At 45.5% G+C, this 22,396-nt stretch overlaps 1 protein-coding gene across 2 annotated transcripts in view; it reads right to left on the bottom strand.

Moving 5' to 3' along the window:
- The window catches only part of FBXO45 (F-box protein 45), a 48,839-nt gene that overhangs the window by 6,537 nt on the left and 19,906 nt on the right, over positions 1 to 22,396 (bottom strand). For both annotated transcript variants that reach the window (XM_069213597.1, XM_069213598.1), the window contains one exon: positions 10,199 to 10,555. In XM_069213597.1, coding sequence (XP_069069698.1) covers positions 10,199 to 10,555 — 357 coding nt within the window. The remainder of the gene's footprint in view (positions 1 to 10,198; positions 10,556 to 22,396) is intronic.

Below are 22,396 nucleotides of genomic sequence, written 5' to 3'. Positions count from 1 at the left end.
CCTGCACAACTGGATGGCAACAATGGCAGGACCAGCTGGCCCTGGCGAGCTACTCTAAGCTAAGCACCTGAGGTCGCGTGCTATCCAAGTGTACGACCAGGTCACGACTTGACGAGAGACTAGGGGACAACAAGAAGATAAACCATTTGCTGACGCCAGAGTGGGATACTTAGCCTCACGTGCCACCTATACCCCACGAACAGGACAGGCTGCTTAAGTTGATTGTAGCCGGGGTCTCACACACACACACAACCCACCCACCCAGTCTCCCTGTGCGCAGAGAGTGGCCCTGGCACTGGATCTCTTGCACAGAGGAACACCCTCAGACCCCCAAGCTGCCGCACCACCCCCTCATCGGCACAGTGAAGCTCTGGAGTACTACAGAACCCTCCTATCCGGGCAGCGATGCCCACCGGCAAAACAACAGGTAAACACTCCCGCCAATTGCTGTTTTCAGATGCTATTGCTCTGCCTAGGCCCATGGCATCACCAAAGCACCACCAGCCCCCCTCCCCCCCCCCACCTCTGCAGCTATGCCGGCCGACTCACGCTCAGACGATGCAACGGAGCACATACTCCAGGAAATCACTGCCTTGGGCCACCGCTTAGAAGCTATGGACTTAAAGATTACAGACCTCTCTGTGGCATCCACCTCCATAAGGGGAGACATAGCCAGCTTCCAAGATAAGGTCACAGACCTGGACCGTCATCTCACGACTGCTGAAGGCCAACTCGTGACGCTACCAGATCGAGACTCAGAGATGCAGGTCTTTCGTGCAAAGATGATGGACTTGGAGGATAGGAGTCGGAGGGACAATGTCCGCTTTTGTGGAATACCGGAACACAAGGAGGGCCCAGATGCCAGGGCTTTCCTCAGGGACTTCTTGCCCGAACTCACTGGCATCGTCTTTTCCCCGTTGTTGGAATTCCAATGGGCCTACAGAATCGGGCCCACAAAATCACCCTCCCCCATAAAGTTGACACGGGAAAGCCCCATCCCTCCATTGCATGCTTTCTAAGTCACGAGCAGGCCCGCCAGGTTATAACTGCTTTCAGAACTCAGGGTCCGTATTCTCTGGAGGGACATGAAATTCGAATGGACTCGGATTTCTCATGAGAAACTAGCAAAAAAACGGAAAGCGTTTCTGGCCCTCCATCTGCAACTGAGAAATATAAATATCAAATTCGGCCTCCTTGAGCCAGCTCATGTGTGGATGACACAGGATGGAAGATCCAGCGACTTCCACGAACCAGCTGACCTATGTTCCTTTCTGGAAGGCCTAGCCACCCAACCTATGGACCACGAACCCACACATGATTCCAAGTTCTCCTACCCTGGGAGACCCACCCTCCAACTTTGACCCAAACAAACATGGTGCATATGCTGCAATGCACAAGAGAGGCTGGACCTATGACCGCTCACAGAAATCCCAGGAAGGTAGAGAACACGCACTTTAGGCTGTGATTGCTCTCACCCAAGATCAAGGCGGAGACAAATCCCGTTCCCCCTTGAAACCAACAACTTTTACTGACCGACCACAATGAAGGACTCTTGAAGAAGCCAGGGTTTCCCGTCTGGAAGCCCAGAGCGTATATCCAATGGACTGCTAAGAACCCTGCTCATATCTTCCAAACGTGCCTGCTCTTGCCATAGTTAATGGTTTTGTAATTGTTTATATTGTTCTTACCTGTGTATATGTGGTGCCACAACGAATGATTTCTTGGGTGTTCTCTGCCACCTCTGATACTGTTCTTATAAGCGGATTCACATGTATTCCATATGCCTCATTTGTTTCCTGTTCACTGTTGCCCTGGACAGGCTGCACACTACCTAGGATATTATGGTATGGTTGTTCAGAATATGACTGTAGGCTTGGACCCCATCATCGGCTGAGACCAGAAGTTGCTCACCATACTATAGTGCTTGTCCCTAAACCATACCCGGACGTAGAACAATGGGGGTGCCCCATAGGGCCCAGACCTGGAGTCCTTTAGCTTCACTATTCCCATATACCCGTTCGCTGCTCCGCGGCCTTTGAGACTCCCGCAGGCGGGCTCCCAGGCGGACACACTCCCCTCCACCTCAGATACCCAACCCAACCCAACAACCCTCAGAACCCCATACATCACTCTGCACCTGTGGTCACGACCATGCTTCCCCCCCACCGATGAAATGCTCCAATTGCGGGATACTTTCTTGGAAATAGGGGCCTCATACGCACCCATCCGGAAACTCTAGCCCCAGCACGATGGAAACTCTCCCCTCCCCCACCCCCAGTACAACGCAATGCATCCATTCCAAACCCTATTCCTCGCAGGACACTTTGTGATGGCAAGGGGCGCTGCTTTCAGTAAAGCCTCTCCCCCCCTCCCGGCGGTGGCCCGTGTGATGGTGGTGGAGGATAGATAGGAGATGGTCCACGGGATAGTGTACGTGTTTACACCAACACTGAAGCCACAAAACAGGTTGATATAATAGGTGTTCCTGACCCTTGATGGAGAAACACTGTAATTAGGGGCACATCTGTAAACATGCGCATGTCACGGTGCTCACTTCCGGCCCCCTCCGCTAAGTTTGTCAGGCCAATGACAACGTGAAAGTGTGGAGACCACAGGCACACCCGCGGCATCTCCCCTCCCCGCTTACCTGAAGCTCGGGGGTACTGGCCTAACCTTCGGCACCAACCTCGCTCTTCCGCCTCCTCCCCCCTCCCCTGTTCCCCCACATGCCTCCATACCCCTGCATCACTCTAAACATTCCGCCCTACCCTGATTGCCTCTGGCTGCTCCTTACCGCACCACCCCCTCCGCCCCGGTGTGTATAGCTGGAGGGCGGAACGCACAGGTTCCGACACGCAGTTTAACAGGACCCAAAACAGCGAGGTGTTTACCTCAGTTTTAACTGGACCCCTGCTGTATTCATGCTTTCTTGTATTTGTTTTCTCTCTCTCTCTCTCTCTCTCTCTATTCTACCCTGCTCAGTCCTCTCTACCCTATTCTATCCTATTTTTATTCTAGCCTATTCCTCACACCTTTTCTGTCCTTTCTCGTTCGGCCCGCTTTTCTTTTTCCCTGACCGAGGGTCCCCACCATTGCCCCCCCCGCTGCACCCCATTAATTCTTGATATTGGTATTGTGCCCTCCACTCTGTGAGGTATTGCAATAGCGGGGGCTCGCCGTCCACAGTGACCTGACAGGCCCGGGGACAAAATCTCCGTTGACCGCCCTCTCATGGAATGTTCACGGCTAAACGCATTACATACATTATTGGCTGCAGCAAAGGCAACGATAAGCGGCCAACTCATGAGAGATGCTGCCATTGCTAACGCCCAGAGACGCTCCAGTCAGCAGGCTTTGGAAGAACGTATAGTTCAATGTACCTGTGATTATAACCCCAACGCCCTCCCTCCCTACTCGACGCCGCCTGGAACAGGCTAAAATGGAACTAAACGCTCTCTTTACCTCTCAAGCAGAATATGCGTTGCAGCAGTTGAAGGGACGGCATGATGAACATGGTGAAAAGGCAGGGTGTTTATTGGCTGTCCAGCTCCATCAAAGGGAAGTGGCATTAGCCATCTCGGTCCTACATGGCTTGGATGGCATGACTCTCACTCATCCCCCGGCGACAGCGGATGAGTTTGGACGATTTTATCAGACCCTCTATACTCCCGAAACAGTAGAGGATCACAATAAACTGGCCACATTCTTTGAGAAGGCACGTAAACCTAGCCTCTTGAAGGCAGGCAGGGCACTCTTAGAAGGGGAAATCAGCAGGGAAGAGATAGTATAGGCAATTGCTAAACTCCCTTACCATAAGGCAACAGGGGAGAATGGGTTCTTGGTAGAATTTTATAAATGGGCAGGTGCAGAAACAGTGGATTCTCTATACGAGGCATTCCGTGGGGCAGATCAAACAGGTTCCCTGAACCCTCTTTCTAACAAGGCTTCCATAACAGTCTTACCCAAACCAGGGAAGGACCCTCTCCTATGTGGCAATTACTGCCCCAGCTCCCTCCTTGATGTTGACATCAAGATACTGGCAGGAATTCTGGCAACATGCCTCAAGAAAGTTATACCATCCCTAATTTATCATACGCAAGTGGGTTTTGTATCTGGTTGCTCTTCCAGGAATCATCTACGAACACTACTGCACGCCCTCTGGACTGCATGGGACTCACAGGAAGAGGCCATTGCCCTCTCCCTCGATGCTGAGAAGGCATTCAATAGAATAGAATGGTGGTATATTTTTGAAACTCTAAAGCGATTTGTGTTGGGGGCCAGTTTGATCAATAAGGTGCGCTTGTTGTATGGCTCACCAATGGCACAGGTCGATTGCAGCGGTTTTCTGTCCGATGTCCTCATCAGGCGGGGGACCCGACAAGGCTGCCCTTTATCGCTGTTACTATTTCTCCTAGCTGTAGAACCCTTAGCGGCAACTATTCGCAGATCACGCCTCATTACCGGAGTACCCATCCCTGGCGGTAGCTCCACCATCTACCTGTACACCGACGATATCCTGTTAACACTCTCAGACTCCGCTCAGTCGGTACCAGCACTTAGGTCAATTTTAGCTGAATATGAAGCACTCTCGGGTTACAAAATAAACTGGGATAAAAGAGAAGTGCTCCCTCTATCCCCTGTGACGGTGAACACGACCATACAGGACTTACCGGTTAAGTGGAAGCAGTCACGTCTTAAGGACCTAGGCATATATATTAACAGGGGAGGGCCCTCTTAGTCTTCCCTATGGTCCCTGGCCAAATACTGCCCCCCTCTACGGGAAGAGTCTACTAGTGAGCATAAACTGGACTAACCATGGACAATCGGTGTCAGACCTGGTTCTTCGACATCGAATTTGGAAAAAGTGTCCATGATCACTTACACTCGCTAATGTATCCATGTATGGTTGTTTAGCTATTTTTATATCACCAGGATTGACTATGCCAATGTATGGTTGTATATGTTTCATTATTTCTCAATTAAAGAATTACAATCCCAAAAAATGGTACCTCACTTGCATGGGTAGCCCTAATGCCCGCGACAGGAAACGCAACATGGACACATCATATGTTTACATTGAAATCTGACTGTTTGTGGAAAATGCCTAGATGTGGATTTTGGCCTCGAGGTCAGCCTAGTAGACTTAGTAGACTTTCTGCCCCCCACTCCCGGGAGTGGATCGGGGCAATTGCCCATCTGATCACCAGTGGGCAGAACAACTTTTTCCCCCATTTATTTGGGGTGGGTCTATGGCCATACCCACACCCCCTTTAAAAAAAAAAAAAAAAAAAAAAAAAAAAAAAAAAAACATTCTTCCCTGGTCTCTGGTGGGCTTTCTGCCCCCTTAGGGGCATATGGGCCTTACAAAAATAGGCCGATCTGCCCCTAAGGGGGAAACAAAAGGCCAACAGTAATGAGCTCCCATGCCTAGCGACCCTTGCCCTAGGGGCTGCCCCCACCAAAGCACACAAAATCACATGTGCCGAAGGGGGCAGATCGACCTAACAGAAATAGGCCAGTCTGCCCCCAAGGGGGGCAGAAATGGTCTGAACTAAATTTCCGCCCCCCAGGGGAATCAACCCCTGCGTAAGAGGTCGCTCCCCATCTGTAAAAAAAAATAAAAAATAAAACAAATCCCTGGTGCCTAGTGGTTTCTGCCCCACTTAGGGGCAGATCAGCCTAATTGAAATGGGTCAATCTGCCCCCAAGAGGGGCAGAAGTGGCCTAAAATATATTCCCCCCAGGGAAGTGACCCTTGCCTAAGAGGTCGCTCCCCTTGCATGAAACTGACGTTTAAAAAAAAAAAAAAAAAGAGAGGAAAAAAAACAATCATTCCTGGTGTCTAGTGGCCTACAAAAAATAAAACAAATTTGCCCCCCCCCAGGGGAGTGATTCTTGCCTAAGGGATTGCTCCCCACCTCTAAAACGTTTTTTGTTTTTTTAAAGTGATCCCTGGTGCCTAGTGTCCCCCATGGCGGGGTGGAGGTGGTGGGCGGGAGAAAAGGCCTCATAAATAACTGCCCCCCAGGTGAGTGACCCTTGCTCAAGGGGCAGCTCCCCATATCCCTGGGGTGGGAGGCCTACAGGGGGCGCTAGCGCTCCCAGTGTAGGCCAGGTGCAGGACGTAACGGTTACATCCTTGGCACCCGAGCAGTGCTGCAGAGGGCCGTAACAGTTACATCGATGCCACCCAAGGGGTTGATGAGAAATTGTATATCCCACACATGTAGGGATGAAGAAAGAAAAAACAAAAAACAAAAAAAGAGTAAAGAATAATTTATAACCATATGGCAGCCATGGCCACCAGGTTGGATCTTTTGGGACTGGATCCTTCCCTCCCTTTTGATAATTTAAGTTAGTCAGTGAGCTTGCTTTGTCCATTTTCATTTTGTTCAGTGCCATGGGGATAATGGCTTTGCTAGTGAAGAGCTCAAGTATAATTTAACACATGGGTCTCCAACCTTTTCTGTAGTGAGAGCTACTTCTGCTCCAGAAATGTCCTCCCAAGCTACTGTAAAATAGTGACCACATTCTTATGTTAACATAACAGTTTGACCACCATAGGCGGGATTATCATTAGTGACCACTCAAGCATTTCAGATGAGGTAACCAGCAGAAATTCCAGGACTAAAGAAATAACACCCAAAGAATCACATGCCCTGTGGCACTAAGGATGAAACCACAGCAATGAATTCATGCAACTGAGCTTGAATTATCATTCAGCTATCAACTGTAAATGTGTTTTGGAACTGCATCATTTTGTATTTAGCTGCGTAAAGTTTTCTGAAATTACACCTATTGACATACTACTTCCCATTTTGGACAATCAAATTTTCCAGAAGAAAGCCTTTTCTGAAAAACATAATTTTTAACTCTAAAATAGATCGGTCTTAATTTTTATGAGATACAGTTGTACAAATACCTTACATGCCAGATGTGGAGGTGCTCTTTCGACCACCTTGCTCCCAAACTGTGGAATGCTTTATCTCCAACCCTTATACAGAACAATAACTTCCTTAGCTCTAGCAAACAACTCAAAACCTCTTTGCATACGATCATTGTATTTGAGCCTTGTAAACCTTAATAGTTGCCAGTTTGCCACAACTATACAAAGACTGCTCAAAATTTGTTCAGGATGTCCATAATTGTGCCCTTACTAATGTTATGTTATGAATGGACACAGCTATGCTAGAGATGAATCCTTTATGACTGGAGGCAGCTGACACTTGACTTAGACATCAGGCCTAATTTCAAGGGAGCAGCACTGTTTAATAGGGAGCATGACTGTGTTGCACAGACACACGCATAAATGAACACAAATACACACACACACACACACACAGATTAATACACCTGAGGCTCTTAAATGTCTCTGCTCTCCTTCCATATACATTTCTCTCCTCACCTCTTGGCCTGAGCATTTCTGCTTTCTTCAATATACAAAGATTTAAATGAGAAACTAGGCTCAGCTTCACTTCTGAGAGCTACTTCAAGGGTATTAGTGAGCTACCAGTAGCTCAAGAGCTACTCGTTGGACACCCACGATTTAACGTTTTTCTTGAATTATTGAGTTTGTTTCTAGTGGTGATTCATAATAAGAGAAATGTTTACACAGAATCAAGGATGGTGGCATACACTTAGGCAACTTACAAAAATGAGAGAGTAACTGCATAATTAGCACATTCAAATGCAGAAACAATTAGCAGCATTTCCAGATAAAAATGTACCTTCTAATTTAAACAGCTAAAAAGCAAGAACAAGTCAGAAGAAAACAGTAAATGTAGACTGAACACCACAGGTGATGGTGACCACCGGATGGACTGTATTACTACGCATGAAAGTCAGGGTTAGAAACTCGGTTTCTGGTTGACAGAGGTATGCACCTTGTCCAAGCAGGAACCACAATATTAGTCAGGGTAAGTTACAAATACACCCTAAATTAACCTATGCTCATCCACTGGTAGCTTGGCACACAGGAGTGAGGCTTAAAAGGCAATGTGTTAAGTATTTGCGCAACACTTCAAACAGTGAAAACAGCACAAAAAGATACTACACCTCGTTAGTAAAATAAAGCTTAATTAAAAAAAATAAAACATAACCAAAGCAACAAAAATCCAATAAGTAGAACTTGAGATATGAATTTTTAAATAATAAACTGAAATTTAGTGCTTAAGAGCATAAGGCGCCAACCCGGGTTATCTGGTAGCACTAGACCTGGTGAAATCTGAAAGTTCAGGCTGACCATGACAGAGCATGGGTCGGACACAGGGACCTGCCCTGGAACGCAGAAAAAGTACCTTGTTTGCGTCAACACTGAGGAGGATGCGAGAAACAGAGGAGACAATGTGTCACTGCCGAACCTTGGGATGGGGACGATGTGCAAGCTCCACCCCATACAAATTTAGAGATGCTCCAGAAATGGACGCAATGCGCAGTATAGTCCGTGATGCGTTGCACTGGATTCTTGAGGCAGCAGTGTTGCATCAGTGTCGGTAGAGGTGCGCCGGTACAGAGGGCTGCAACAGCATTGATGCATGGATTCTGGTTGATCCAGCACTTTCTACCCACTTCTAAGGGGACATGACTGGATTGGCACCACTTGACAGGACAAGACTCAGGGATAGCAGAGCCCAGGTGTTCTGGAATGAAAGTTGGATGTCTTTTGTGTCCCTCAGACTTCAGAAAACAGGAGACCAGTCAGCTGGCACTTGGAAGTCACTTTGGATGTTGAGTTCAACTGGTGGTAGGTCCAATCCTTCTCACTCAGGCAAGCACAGCAGCAGTCCAGCACAGCAATAAAGCAGTTCCTCCAGAGCAGCAGTCCAGCAGACTAGCAGCTCAGCACAGCAGAGCTTCTTCCTGACAGAATATCCACAGATCTAGAAGTGTACTGAAGTGTTAGGATCAGAAGTCCAGTTCTTATAGCCAGTGATGCCTTTGAAGTGGAGGAGACTTCAAAAAAAGAGCTTTGAAGTGCGCAGACGGACTCCTTTTCTGCACTGGCTCCAGACTCACTAAGATGAGGTGGGGGGGCGTAAAGTCGTCCTTTATGTGTGGACAGGACACACCCTATTCAGGTGCAAGGGTGAAGCTGTGACCAACTACTTCATCCTGTCCATCAGGACGCTGATGGCCCATCAGTCACTCCTAAGCTCCCTTTGTGTGTGGCTGTAAAGAGGGAATGCACAAAGCCCAGCAGTCACTGACCCCAGGCGTGCATTGGAGACAGGCTGTCGGTACACTTGGCTAAGAGCAGGAAACTGCCAATTTTCTAAAAGTTGCATTTTCAAAACTGTACCCATAAATCAGACTTAATCATACGTTGTGACTTTAAATTGTGATTCCAGAGACAGCAAACTTGGCGGCTGGGGGGGGCTGGTCGGGTGCTACTATCTCTTCTCAATTGGAAATTACACTTACAGAACGTAATAAGATAATACCACTGTTATCCTATGGGAGCGATAGGCCTTGCGGTGGTGGAAAACTAATTTAAGAGCTTTTTACCACTAGGACATGTAAACCCTAAAACTACATGTACTACTTTTTACATACACTGCACTCTGCTCTTGAGCGGTCCAGGGCCTACCTTAAGAGTGACTTGTATGCATTGAAAGGAAGGTTTGGGCCTGGTAAGAGGGTTAACTTGCTAGGTCGACAGGGCAGTTCAAAACTGCAAACACAGGTTTTGCAATGGCAGACATAAAACATGCATGAAGTGCTACTGAAGTGGGTGGCACAATCAGTGTTGCAGATCCACTAGTAGCATTTCATTTACAGGCACTTGGCACAGGTACTGCCCTTTACTAGGGACTTATAAGACAATTAAATATGCCACTTGTGGAAAAGTCAATATTAACAGGTTTTAAGCAGAGCGCACGTGCACTTGCAAAGTGCCCAGAGTTCTAAACCAAGCAAAAACAAATTCAGCACAAAAAGGAGAGGAGGAAGGTTAAAAGTCTGGGCATGACCATGCAGAAAAGGCCATTTCCAACAGTGATCTAATAGCATCTGTTCCTGGAGTTATGGGCCAAAACAGTGGTCAACAAAAAGTACTTTAAGGCTGTCCCCTCTGGAAGACAGGTGAATTCTATAACAGTCAATTCTTTCAGCAATACCAGCTAACACCCTTTTCCCAGTGTGACATGGGATTAACAATGTGAAAAATCTGGAATTTTAGTGCACTGTATTGGAATCTTACCTGGTACTTTGGTGCATTGTTGCATTGCGGGAAGCTACCATTTACCTCTCCATTGTGAAGCAGATTATTATCCACCAGATTCCATCCCCAGCTCTGGTCATCACTGCCCAGCAGTGCAACATACCCTTGACACTGCATAGGAGCACGTTTGGTGGCGATTCCAATCACAGCAACAGTGCCCAGGGGCCCTTCCCACCACACTTCCCAGGCGTGGCGCCCTTCACTGAAGCCAATCTTGGTTCGTGCACCATCAGTGCTCTGTGCAATAGGATTACGATGTAACGTGAATCCATTTTTCTTTATGTAAACATTTCGGGAACAGTCACTGGGGCTAAAGCCATGCTGGAAGGCCCGGATCTGAAAAAGAACAAAAATGAGACTGAGAAAGAAAACGGGCAAAAGTACAGCAGAGGTGAGAACTGACACATCAAGGTATCATCAACCAGTAGCACTAATTATGAAGTTAGAGCCCATGTCCTCCTGCACACCACAATAAAAACAACCAACCAAACTCCAATGCGGCCCATCACTATAAAACACAGTGCTTATTTGGAAGCTATGAAGATTCTAATTCAGTAATCTGTCAAACAGCAGTCATTATACAAAGAGGGTTATAATCAAAAATCCACAAGTTGCAACATAACTAAGAATTTGACACACACACACTGTCAAAGAGAAGCAGGATACATTTATCCATTAGATAATGTTTTCAAAAACAAGTACTGGCAAAGCCAATAGGCCTCTGCAATCTTAGAGCTATAGGCATAGGCAGCGTAAAGGTATGTGTGTACAGCTTTGGGGCTATTTTTATTGGTATACACAAATGCATTAACATTGTTAATGGCTATAGCTCTCAGACTGCCAAGATCTATTGGCTACCTGGGTGGAAGTTACGGTTCGAGACAGTGCATGCTGTCTATGATGGAGTTTTGTTTTAAGTTACAGCACCCACCATCTACAGAAAACATGCCTGACATTTTAAAGACATTTCAAGATGGCCGTCATTGATGAGCGAAAAAGGGACAGCTTCTTTACGCCATACTGTAAGTGTAGTATACTCAAGTTGGCCAAACCGGGGCAGATTTCAACGTGTATCTTTAAAGGACTTCAAGTGAATGTGATATTAAATTCAAAGAGCGCATTTTACGGTATGTGGTCTTGTCCTCTTTAGTGGTTGTACTGTGAGGCAATGATTTACAAAGTAAGTTTGTATGTAGCTACCCTCTTTGTTGTTTTGGTGGGACTTATTTTCAGTCTCTCTTTACAGCCAGTTTGGCCTCTTTTCACAATCATCATTAGATACATGGCAAAACAAATTTGCTACTGGAAGTCTAGGAGCTCTTGGAAAGTTTGCGCAGAGTGTGAACCACGCTGGGGCGTGTGGACAAGGGAGGGACAACTGCACCAAAAGCAGCCTGAGTGCAACAGGACAGGATACAAGGCTGCTCCCAGGTTGCATCAATGCTGCAGTGCGAGATTGTAACCAAGCGACGGAGGCGGCTGCGTGGCACACCATAACCGGTTAGGGACAGGGTACCCTGTCTCTGCTTTACTATCCCTGGTGACCATGCTCTTTGCCATGAGGATGAGTGGCAGAATGTGGCATGGGCCCGTGAGTGCACCTGTCCTCACACCAGGCGTTGCAGCAACTAGGACGCGGAGCGAGGGGGTGCTCTCTGAGGTAGGCACCATCGCCTAGGTCCCAAAGCTATCCCAGGAAAACTGTCCCAAAAAATACAAAGAAGGAGCTGTCCAAGCCCACTAAGGTGCCGGTAAAGTATACGGTAAAGACTTCCACTCTGCTGTGTAGTGAGTACTGGAGAGGCAGCAGGTGGGGCTTCAGGGACATCTTTTAAACTTGGGGATCCCAAAGGAGCGAACAGAGCAAATTAAAACCCCAGCGCTCCCGAGGAGGGCTGTTGAAGAAAAAAAGAAGTCCTTAAATTGGTAATTTAATGAGGGATTGTATACTTAGTCCCTGCTCTTGGGGGGGGAGGGGGGGGGGGGGGACAGATGAAAAGGTATGCCAAATGCATTCCATGCACAAATGGTGAGCAACAATGGGAGAATGACGATGCAGCCATCCAACGGCAAGCCTATGTGCGGGCTGAAGCCCACAATGTAGATACAACATGTCTCGGTTTGAGACAACGAATGTGCACCGTCTAGAGCCGAGACTTAAAAATTAAAATGTGATCTATTAATCACTTCTTCCACTAAAGGTGCTCTCTTACACCTAAATTCAAGAACACAGATTCACCCACTAGCTAATAATCAGACATGAGCAATAAACAGATGAGCAACAGACCAATTCCTATGGTTATAGAAACAGCAAAAGGAAAATTATAGAAAGGCAGTTGGCCCCGTAAGCTTAAAGTACTAGCAGAAATGAGCGTTTAATTTTTGGAATAGCCATGGAGCCCTTCGGTGTTCATAAAGTACAGTAAAAGTGATTATAGTCTTTGTTGCTCAGACATGTAGACAGCTCACCTGTAACACTCCCAGCTGCTGAACAAAGCACACATAAAAATCTAAAAAGCATATATCCTACACAAGTACATTCAGAGCCCTGGAATAAGAGATTTCTAGATTACACCATTTTAGTCTTCTGATTAGCATGGCAAGGATATGTTACAACTAAGACCCTGAAAGAAATGAACAAGTGGCCTGGACTATCCAATCTGAGATGTTAAGAGATTTGTATGCACTGATTCTTTATGAAAAACAGATCTACAGTAAAGCCTTTGTTGGAGGTAGGGAAGGTGCACAGTTGTAGAAGCTAGTTGTCTAATAGAAAGGATTTGAGAAAGATGGTGTGCATGTCTGTCTTTTGTCCCATGGATGTTGAAATGCCCAGCAAGGTATTATCTCAAAAGGTGGCTAACTGATCAGTGCTTAAAACAAGGAACCAATCAGTAAAACAGTTTTTGCTTCTAGGTGGGTGATGTAAGATGCTCTGAATTAGCCGAGTGGCTGATACTGGATCAGTGTGGTCCGCTGGAGAAAAGCTCCAATCTTCTACCCCTCAATATGCAGAGAATTATGCTGCAAGTAACCATTGAGCCCAACTTGCAAAAGCATATGTTGAAGAAACAATGGGGTATCAGAATTTTGAATGAAAAGGCAGAAGGAACACCTCTGTGAAGGAGGAAGGTACCGGGCAACAGATCCCCCTCCGGTAGATGACAGCACCAGCCATATTGGTGCTCGACATCAGGAACACCCTTATGACATAGTGGGACTAATGAGATTGTCACAGTGCAATATAATGTAGTCTCTTCTGTTGGTTTGTAATGGCGGAGTGCTGCTGGGAGAATCTGCACCCTGACTGGCAAGAGGGTAAGCCTTCTACACTAATGGAACAAAATGACTTAAAATAACAATGTTTGACAGCACAAAGAATACAAAAGAGGCTACTTGAAGACACTTCCTTAAATTACATAAAGTGAGGTGAGACCCGTCCTTTTTTGTTGACACACTGGCAGTCTTTCTAGTTATTTTTCATAAGTGGTTTAAAAATGTGCTGCAAGTCGATTGGAAAATACTTGACAGAACGTCATGCACGACTGCATGCCATTATATGGAGTTGCACTCATCTTACTCATTCCTGGCCAAATAGTCTTGGAACCCTACAAATCAAATCTAATCATGGAAGAGAATGATTGTGCTGATGAAAGCTGACTGACCTACTGACTATGCTGCAGAGTATCATAACAAGTAATGCAAGGATCCTGTACTAAAGATGATTGGGTGGAGTGGATATCCCAGATATAGATAAAGTACTCCACACTTTAGCAAGACTTCTTTGCAACAGGCTACAAGACTTATTTTTAGCCAGTTTATGTAATTCACACAAGGCTGGTAGTAGTGCTCTGCTTTTGTTTTGTATTTTGTTTCCATGAAGTCTGACACAAGCAAACTGCAACACAATCTTTGTTTAAATTGGGATAAGAGGACTATGAAAACAGTACCAAAATCACTGAGACTTGAGCTCCTAAGAAGTGACAGGAGATGTTCAAAAACACAAAATCTAGTTCCACTCACAAACGAGGGCTTGATGATCACCCTCACAAATCTACAAAATTACTCTGAGTCAAAGATCAACTAAAACAGTTTAAAAAGGAAATGAAATACACAACAAATATAACTGCCCAAGACATATAAGCGATTGGTAACAGAATAATTCCAATGCAAAGCCTTTAGCTTAATGAGAGCGCACGACTGTGGTAGAAATGTAATGAGCTAATACTGTAGTCTTGCAAGAACTAAGAGAACTCTGAAAACAATTCAACGGCTTGGAAGGCTGATCATGATAAAATAACATTGGATTATAAGGGTGAAAGAAACTGCAGGAGAGGAGAATACAGCAGATTTGTGTACAGTTATTTTTGCATGGTCTCAAGCAAAAAAGCACTATACAATTAAATGTTGTCGGAGCACACAGATGACAAATACTGAGAACTTCCCTGGGATCACTTCCAAGAGGCATACCGACTATGCTGGACCCGTCAATCTTAAAAGATAAGATTCTGACTCAAGCAAAACAATTGGATTGTAGTGACCTTCTCAATAACCAAATGCATCTCTTTCAACTCCTGTAACAAAGAACACTAAACAAAAGGAGGCCACTGCAAGACTTGACAAGAGGACTGCAACAATAAAACAAGCTTTCCCGTTTGCAGTAGATTTTGGGCATGACGGAAGGAGAAGTTTGAGGGTTCACTAAAGTTAACTAAAAGACTAAGCTACACATGAAACCAGAATTGGATGAAGACAGGAAAGAATGCAAAATAGCAGGTGCTTAGAGATCTGAAACTGAATGCGAGACATAGGGGGTCTTGTACGGGTCTACTGAGGAAAAGTTGTATCAGCAGTCTAATTGATTAGCAGTTCACTCAGGTTTCAATAGTAAAAGAGACTTGCATAATCAAAAATCATCTATTGGCCCAGGACATCTATTTGGCTGCAGGTACAACCTCAAATACACCTGGTGTGTTTCAATTCTCCACTCTTGGAGTGCATTAGTATTCGGGATTAGAAAAATTGTGTGTTTAGGAACATGGGGAAAGGGAAGTTTCAGAGCAGAAGGGCTGCAACCATCAGGGTATTAAACGTTGGCAAGCATAATCTACACCCAAGAGTACTAACTCCGAGTGGCGCTTAAAGATTACATACTAAATGGATAAGATTATTACCATGAAATGTTAAAGGGCTAAATTACTGAGCAAAGAGACATAAAATGTGGTATGTACTACTCACAGAGACACTGTTCTGGGTTTACAAGAGACTCACCAAGCCTCTAAATACACACGTTTAATAGATCATAAATCATTCCCACTTCAGTTCAACGCATCAGTCAGAAGGTGTGGTGTTAGAATTTCATAGGAAATTGACATTTGAGCCCCAGTAAGTAATACTAGACAAAAAAGAGGATAGATACTTAGTAACAATAATGTGTCATGTTATGTTATGTTGATTTAAATAAGGCACCAATCACCTGTGAGGGTATCCAGGCGCTTGTAATAAGAACTATGGACCTGATTTAAATGCGGGCGTCGGGGAATACTCCATCACAGATGTGATGGATATCCCGCCTGCCGTATTACAATCCCCTTCTACCCTATAGGGATCATAATATGGCAGACGGGATATCCACACATTTGTGGCAGAGTATTATCTCAGGCAGCATCTAAATCAGGCCCTATGTCAGGAAGGGCTGTGATAAAATTGGCCTTCTACTTCCACTAGTACCAAACAGGAACACTTCTTCTCCTATCTACTGAATTTGATTAATCACAAACAGGTGGGTGATTTTTATGGGGAGGTGATTTCCAGTTGGGTCAAACAGCGATGTACAGACACCCACCCCAAAGACAGATACACAAGCAACAATTCACGCAAATGAAAGGCAATATACTTTTGTTACTCACACACTGATAAGACTTATTTGAGAACGGACACAGTTTGCACTACTGACTCATCAGAAAGCAAATAGATAGGTCTCATTACAATTTCGATTAGACGGGATAGTGAAATCTATGTGACGAGTGGATTGTGGATGTTTGGCATGTGTCTACTGAAGGACAGAATCTCTGAAGCAGAATTAAAGAAACAAAATAAGGGAATACTCCAGTCTGAATGATAATGTGGGGATCTCTTAATATCTTCTGGGAAGCATTTAACCCTGTAATTGGAGGTACATGTGTTGCAGGTAAGGTTGATCAGAATCACAACTGGGCCTTGGTGATGGGGAGAATGGAGGCCAACCCACAGACACAAAATCCTTAAGAGTGTTAAAAAAATGTTGACTGCTTTGAAGGAGCAACACAATTTGCTTTTAACAGAATGTTGGAAATGAACTCCGCTAAGACTAGCGAGGATTATATTAAAAATGTAATTAATGAAAAACTGTGGCAGCAAGCCTAACCGCTAAAAAGCTAAATCCAGGATATACAAAACTATGGAGTCTGAAGGGTCTTTGATTCAGAAAAAGATAAACAACTGTTTGTGGAGTTCTTTAAACACTAATATCATGAAGAGCGGCTTCATCTTTCAAGTACAATAGCTTTTCTTGAAGATCTAGATTTCCTAATACAGTAAGTAAAGAAAAGGAAAAACCTAGCACAATCTATCACACTAGCAGAAGTGGAGAAATGTAATTCAAGAACTTCAGATCAATAAGGCTCCAGGGACTGGACAGACCCGCCAAGTCCTTCCACATTAGCTGGCAAATGGTTACACTGTTTACTTCATTCACAAAATGATAAACGTAATGAGTGTTGTGCCTCTTATTGACCTATATCACTTCTAAACACTGGAAAATATTTACTAAGGTGCTTGTCAAATATTTAGAGCTTCTAATAACGTATTGCATTGATCATGACCAGTTTGGATTCACACAAAATAGATTAACTTTTAACAATATAAGATGTGTGTTGCATTGGGCTGAAAAACTGTGCAAAAAGTGTGGCCCTGGGTTACCCTTACATTTGATGCCAAGAATGCAATTCATCGTGTAACTTGGACCTTTCTCAAACTGGTACGAAAAAAGGTAAGTTTGAAACCCATCATGCAGAAACGTGTGGGCTACCAATGTTTCACCAAGGTGTAGATATTAATACATTGAGGGAGAAAGTCTGCTGTACAAATGTTCAGCGGTATGAGGCAGGGTTGAGCCATGGTTCCTAACTTTTAGTTCTCTCCCTGGCACTCCTGTTTATTAAAATGATACAACTCTGGGGTAGTGTGAGGGTGCAGTTTGGTGGAATGACCGATAATCTACATCTCTTTGTAAATGATGTTTGGCTACCACTGGACACCCCAGAGCAATCTATTTTGAAGGTACTAGAGGAGTTAGAACAACATTAACTCATATCTGAACTCAAAATGTATTTTAGTAATGTGGAAAGAAAAATGTCCTACCTATCGTAATGGAAAGTTTCAATTTAATTAACGATATGGAGGCGAGGATTATGCTCAAACTTTCTTTCCTTTTATTAATAGCAGAAGTTTTAAGTAAATTTCCCAGAACACCATGGGAGAAAACTAAAAATGTTCAACAACCAATGAAAACTTCCCAACAGTCCAATAATATGCTCCATACTCTCAGGGGCTTCATCTTTCTTGGTGTGAGGTGAAGTAGTGTTCAATCTCCTTTAGATGTTGTGTTACCTGGACAGAAACAACAAGGACTAAATTAAGCAACAAACCAATAAAACCTTTCCCTTTTGCTCCAAAAAAACAAACAATTTTAATCAAGGAAAACATCATTTGAAATCGCTGACAATCCTGATCCAGATACGATTTTATCCAGAAAAATACTCATTCATTACGGAAAAACAGCATTGTAATGACTGTTCACTGTTCAATATAAAACTTAATATGAAAAAACAATTGAATACTTAATCGTAGCCAGGTCATCAAACGTAATCATGGGCGGGAATAAGTCAAAGAATGTTGGGTGGGAATAATCCTTGCCTCCGTGTCCTTAATAGAATTGAAACTTTATGTCAAGATAGCTAGAAAATGTTTCATTCTATGTCATGACCGGAGGCAAGGATTATGCCTGTTTATAGCTTATCCACCACTGAAGACGCCATGTTGATTAATGGTCTGAAATAAAACATTTAGAACATAGAATCAGACAACCAATCGGCTGCATTATTAATATCTTCCAATCTAGCTCCTAAGGAGAAAGCTTTAGAAGCCATAGCTCCTCTAACTGAATGAGCCCCAAACCAAGCCACATTGATTCCCGCCTCCTACATACACCATCTGGCTATGGCAGTGGCAGAGACAGCTTTAAAATATTTCCTAAAGGAAATTAACAGCTGCCGTTTCCCTGGAGGCCCTATGTCTTCTGTTGCCTGTTCATACGCCTTAAGGCATCTCACCACGCACAATTTAGGAACCTTGTCGAAAGCCGGGTATGAAATTAACAGTGAATCCGTTTTGGTTTTTTAGAGATGTGGAAGGTTACTCCCCGAGGCATAAAAACCCTACTTGAGTGTCTACGGACCGAACATCGGAGACTCTGCAGCACGAAATGAGGCACAACAACATTGCCAACTTGCCCGACAGTTCTCTCCTTGAGAGGTATTCATGGGCTGCCAAGACTGGAAAAGGTCGAGAACTATGTTGAGATTCTATAAGGTGGAGCATTTAGGTTGAGGCGGGAAAGCTAGGTGAATGCCCTGCAATAGCTTACAGACTGAGGGATGTTCTCCCACTGGAATAATTTGATTAGGAAGATGACCTACCAAAATGACAGAGCAATAGGAAATCACAGTGTGAGATGCCAGGGAGGCAAACAAATTTAGGATAGGGACAACACCGTATCCCATGGGATCTTTTTTGCATTTAAGACACCAACTAACCCATTTTGACCATGCAGATTTATATCGTTTAGCTGTGCTGTCTGGCCAGGTCACGGCCAAGAGTCTGTCAGCATCTGATGAAGGGCCCAGGTCTCTCCATCCACTGTGAGAGGACGGCGGCCTCGTATGGCTCTGACCCAGGGGATCCATTAGAAAATATGGATTTTGGGGGAACAGGGATTGGAAAAATCCCAAGAAAGTTCCATAAGAACTGGAAACCATACTGGAGACCTCCAAACTGGTGTGATCACCACCACACATGCTTCTTGACTGTGCACATGGGCTGCCAGGCACATGATCATGACGAATGGATGAAACATGTATCCCATCTCCTTCGACCAGTCCTGAAGGAATGCACCTGTCGCTATGGCTGTGGATCCGGTTCCAAACTGACATAGTGAGGGACCTGTTGATCCAGGTGAGACGCAGAACGGTCTATGGTAAATAGGCCCTAGATTGAATCGAGCTTCCCAAAGACCCATGGATCTAAGCGCCACAAACTCATGTCTGACCACTCCCTTGAGCACCAATCTGCTATCTGGTTGGAGGACCCCAGAAGATATTTCGCCGTGACTGATCTACTGCAAGTCAGGCAATATGTCCAAAACTCCCTGGCCGGCGCTGCTAGAATCTTGGATCTGTGGCCGCCCAAATGACTGATGTAACAGACGGCTGAGAAGTTGTCCATCTTGAGCAGAACGTGTGTGCTCTGACTTTCGTCCAATATTGGGTGGCAAAGGACCTTGCTAGGAATTCTAGGCAGTTGATGTGAAGGGACTGTTCGCCCGAAGACCATTTCCCCGACAGTGAAAGAATTGCTGCAGGCGAGCACCCCAGCTGGAGCTGCTGGAGTTTGATTCTATGATAATACCTAGGTCGGAACCAAAAATGGCCTGGCCGTTCCATGCTGGATAACCATCAGAGCATTTCATCCTTCGCCTCCATTGTCAGGGGAGTCTGTTCTGAATATGAGAGGCCCCAGTGCAGATGGAAGGTCGTTAGAGGTTTAAGGACTCTGTAGTGTAGAGGACCCGGAAAGATTGCTTGGATAGACATGGCTAGAAGATCCACTATACCAGCATTCAGCCGAAGGCATGTCGAGGTCAAGGAGAGAGTGTCGTTCTCAATTCTTTGCAGATTTTGGATATTTTCCACCATCCTGCTTGTCCACTACAAAGATTGCTCAGGAAGCTTCGAGGGTGAAGTGAAGTCAGGGTTATCGCAGCTTTGAGGAGCCGTTCCCTTACTTTGTGATCCACGAGGGCTACCTGAGGCTGGGAAAAAAAAAAAAAAGGGACGTGTGCGCGAAGGTTGAATGGGGGACCTGTAGAATTCTAGCTGAAAACAGCAGACTGTCTGGAGAACCCAGGCATCTGAACTAATGGTTGCCCAATTTTTGGCAAACTGAACCCTCCCCTGCAACCCCCCCCCCCCCTTTACAGGTAGAAAAATCCCGATAGCATGCTCACCTGTTTGGGATCCTTGCCTCTGTCCTCGGAAGACCTCTTGGTGCCTCTGCCGCACTGGCTGTGTCTGGTGGGTAAGAACTATCCATAACTAACAGAGCCGCTCATGGACCCTACGTGGGGCTTGTCCTCTGTTGGGGGCTTGTATATAAAAACGGCCGGTCGAGCGACCTCTTCCACGACCGGCCGAGATGAAAAGGCGTAGCTGGAAAACTCTTGATGGAGCACTGCGTGTTGTCCAAAATACATAAAAGTGGCACCAAACGTTGATAGCTCCTTAATAAATGACTCTCCGAATAGGCATCCCTGTGCCACTGCTCCTGCCTTGGTAGATGCTAGGTCCCCCATTTGGGGGTCTACATTAGCAGCAGGGATCTACGTCTTTACGCTGATGGGGCAGAGTTGGCATTTCCCAGGAATATTATTGCTCCCTAAGCCCATATGGATATTGAGCCAGGAGGCAAAGGGGTACTGAAGGCTTTAGCCTGCTCGACCAGTTCTAATATTTTGGTGAGCCTCCCCCCTACCCCCCAACCCACCCAAGACTTTCTAAAGCTTGTCTTGACAGGCTTTTGACAATCTACCAATGCCTTTCTTTGGATCCAGAATTAACTTCTGGAGGAACGTTGCCATTCTGGAATCGATATCTGAAGTGGAGGAGACTTTCCATGGTGAGAGAGGCGTGAGATTTCCACTTTTTTTGTGCGGATCTCTTCTTCCAGGGGTTTCCGCAGACCGCCAGCGACATATACACTGACCTTTTGTAAGGGGCACCACTCAAAAGAGCGGGGTGGACTAAATCATCTGGGTCTAACATATCGGACGAACCGGTTGTGTGGGGGACTCCGAAGGAGGTTGGGATGGCCTCCAGGGCCTGGACGAGCCTGCTTCACCAATGGAATGGCCCTAAGAGACATCGTAATCTGTTGAGGGAAGTATTGAAGATGGCTCCTCATCGGAGTGTAAGGCATCTAAGGAGGAAGTAAATGCAGGGGAGGAGGACGCTGTGAAAATGCCTGATTCATCCTGTCAAAAGATGTTAGGTCCACCAACTGTTCCATTCTGCTCTTACGGGGACATTGCAGAGGTTGATCACAACCCCCGGAGGGGCCCTTCGAAGGGAGAGACAGATTAAGTGGAGCTGGACATGTATACACTAATTGGAGTAAAACTATCTGGGGCTCTATGGCGACCACCACCGCATGATGAATAGAGGCATCTACGAACTCACAAAATTCAATATCAACTGGGAAGACCGATATGGTTTCCTCCACCACGTATTAGTCAGACTACATTTGTAAATTAATACAGGAGGTCTTAACTGTGAAGTTGGGCAAACAGAGATTGATGCTTTACTGGCTAAACCACCAATGATGAAACTCTGGAATGGGAAAAGCTGGTGAAGAACAGCAAATGACAAGCACAGGTATTTTTGGGGGTGGATAAACCAGCAGATTTGTTGCGCACGAGGTGCAGCCAAATACACAGGCTGGAACAGCCCCTTCAACCACAATTGATCAGATGCCTCCTTTAATGGCGAGAGGGGTAATCCCCTGGGGCACCTCCCTTTCAATTAGTAGGATAACAACTGCGCCTGGGCCCGGCCCCCTTGAAGCGGTCTGAAGCACTTGCACGTTTTGGAGCTTAGCATTGAAAATGAGCCCTAGGGGCTCAATACGGACCTAAACGGCTGTCTACAGCTGCCTGTGAAGAAAGCACGAGTGCTCCAATACAGACCCTGTTGACAGGGCGTCAGGACTTCCAAGGGATTGGGGGGGGTGAACGTTGTCACTGGTAGGGCGCTCTTTGACTGGAAAAGTTTAGCGTTTCCCCGCAGCTCAATGTGATACACGATC

This window comes from Pleurodeles waltl, chromosome 11 (assembly GCF_031143425.1).
Source record: "Pleurodeles waltl isolate 20211129_DDA chromosome 11, aPleWal1.hap1.20221129, whole genome shotgun sequence".
NCBI lineage: Eukaryota > Metazoa > Chordata > Amphibia > Caudata > Salamandridae > Pleurodeles > Pleurodeles waltl.
The sequence above is the reverse complement of the archived record's forward strand: the minus strand, read 5'-3'. Positions and strand labels throughout refer to the sequence as shown.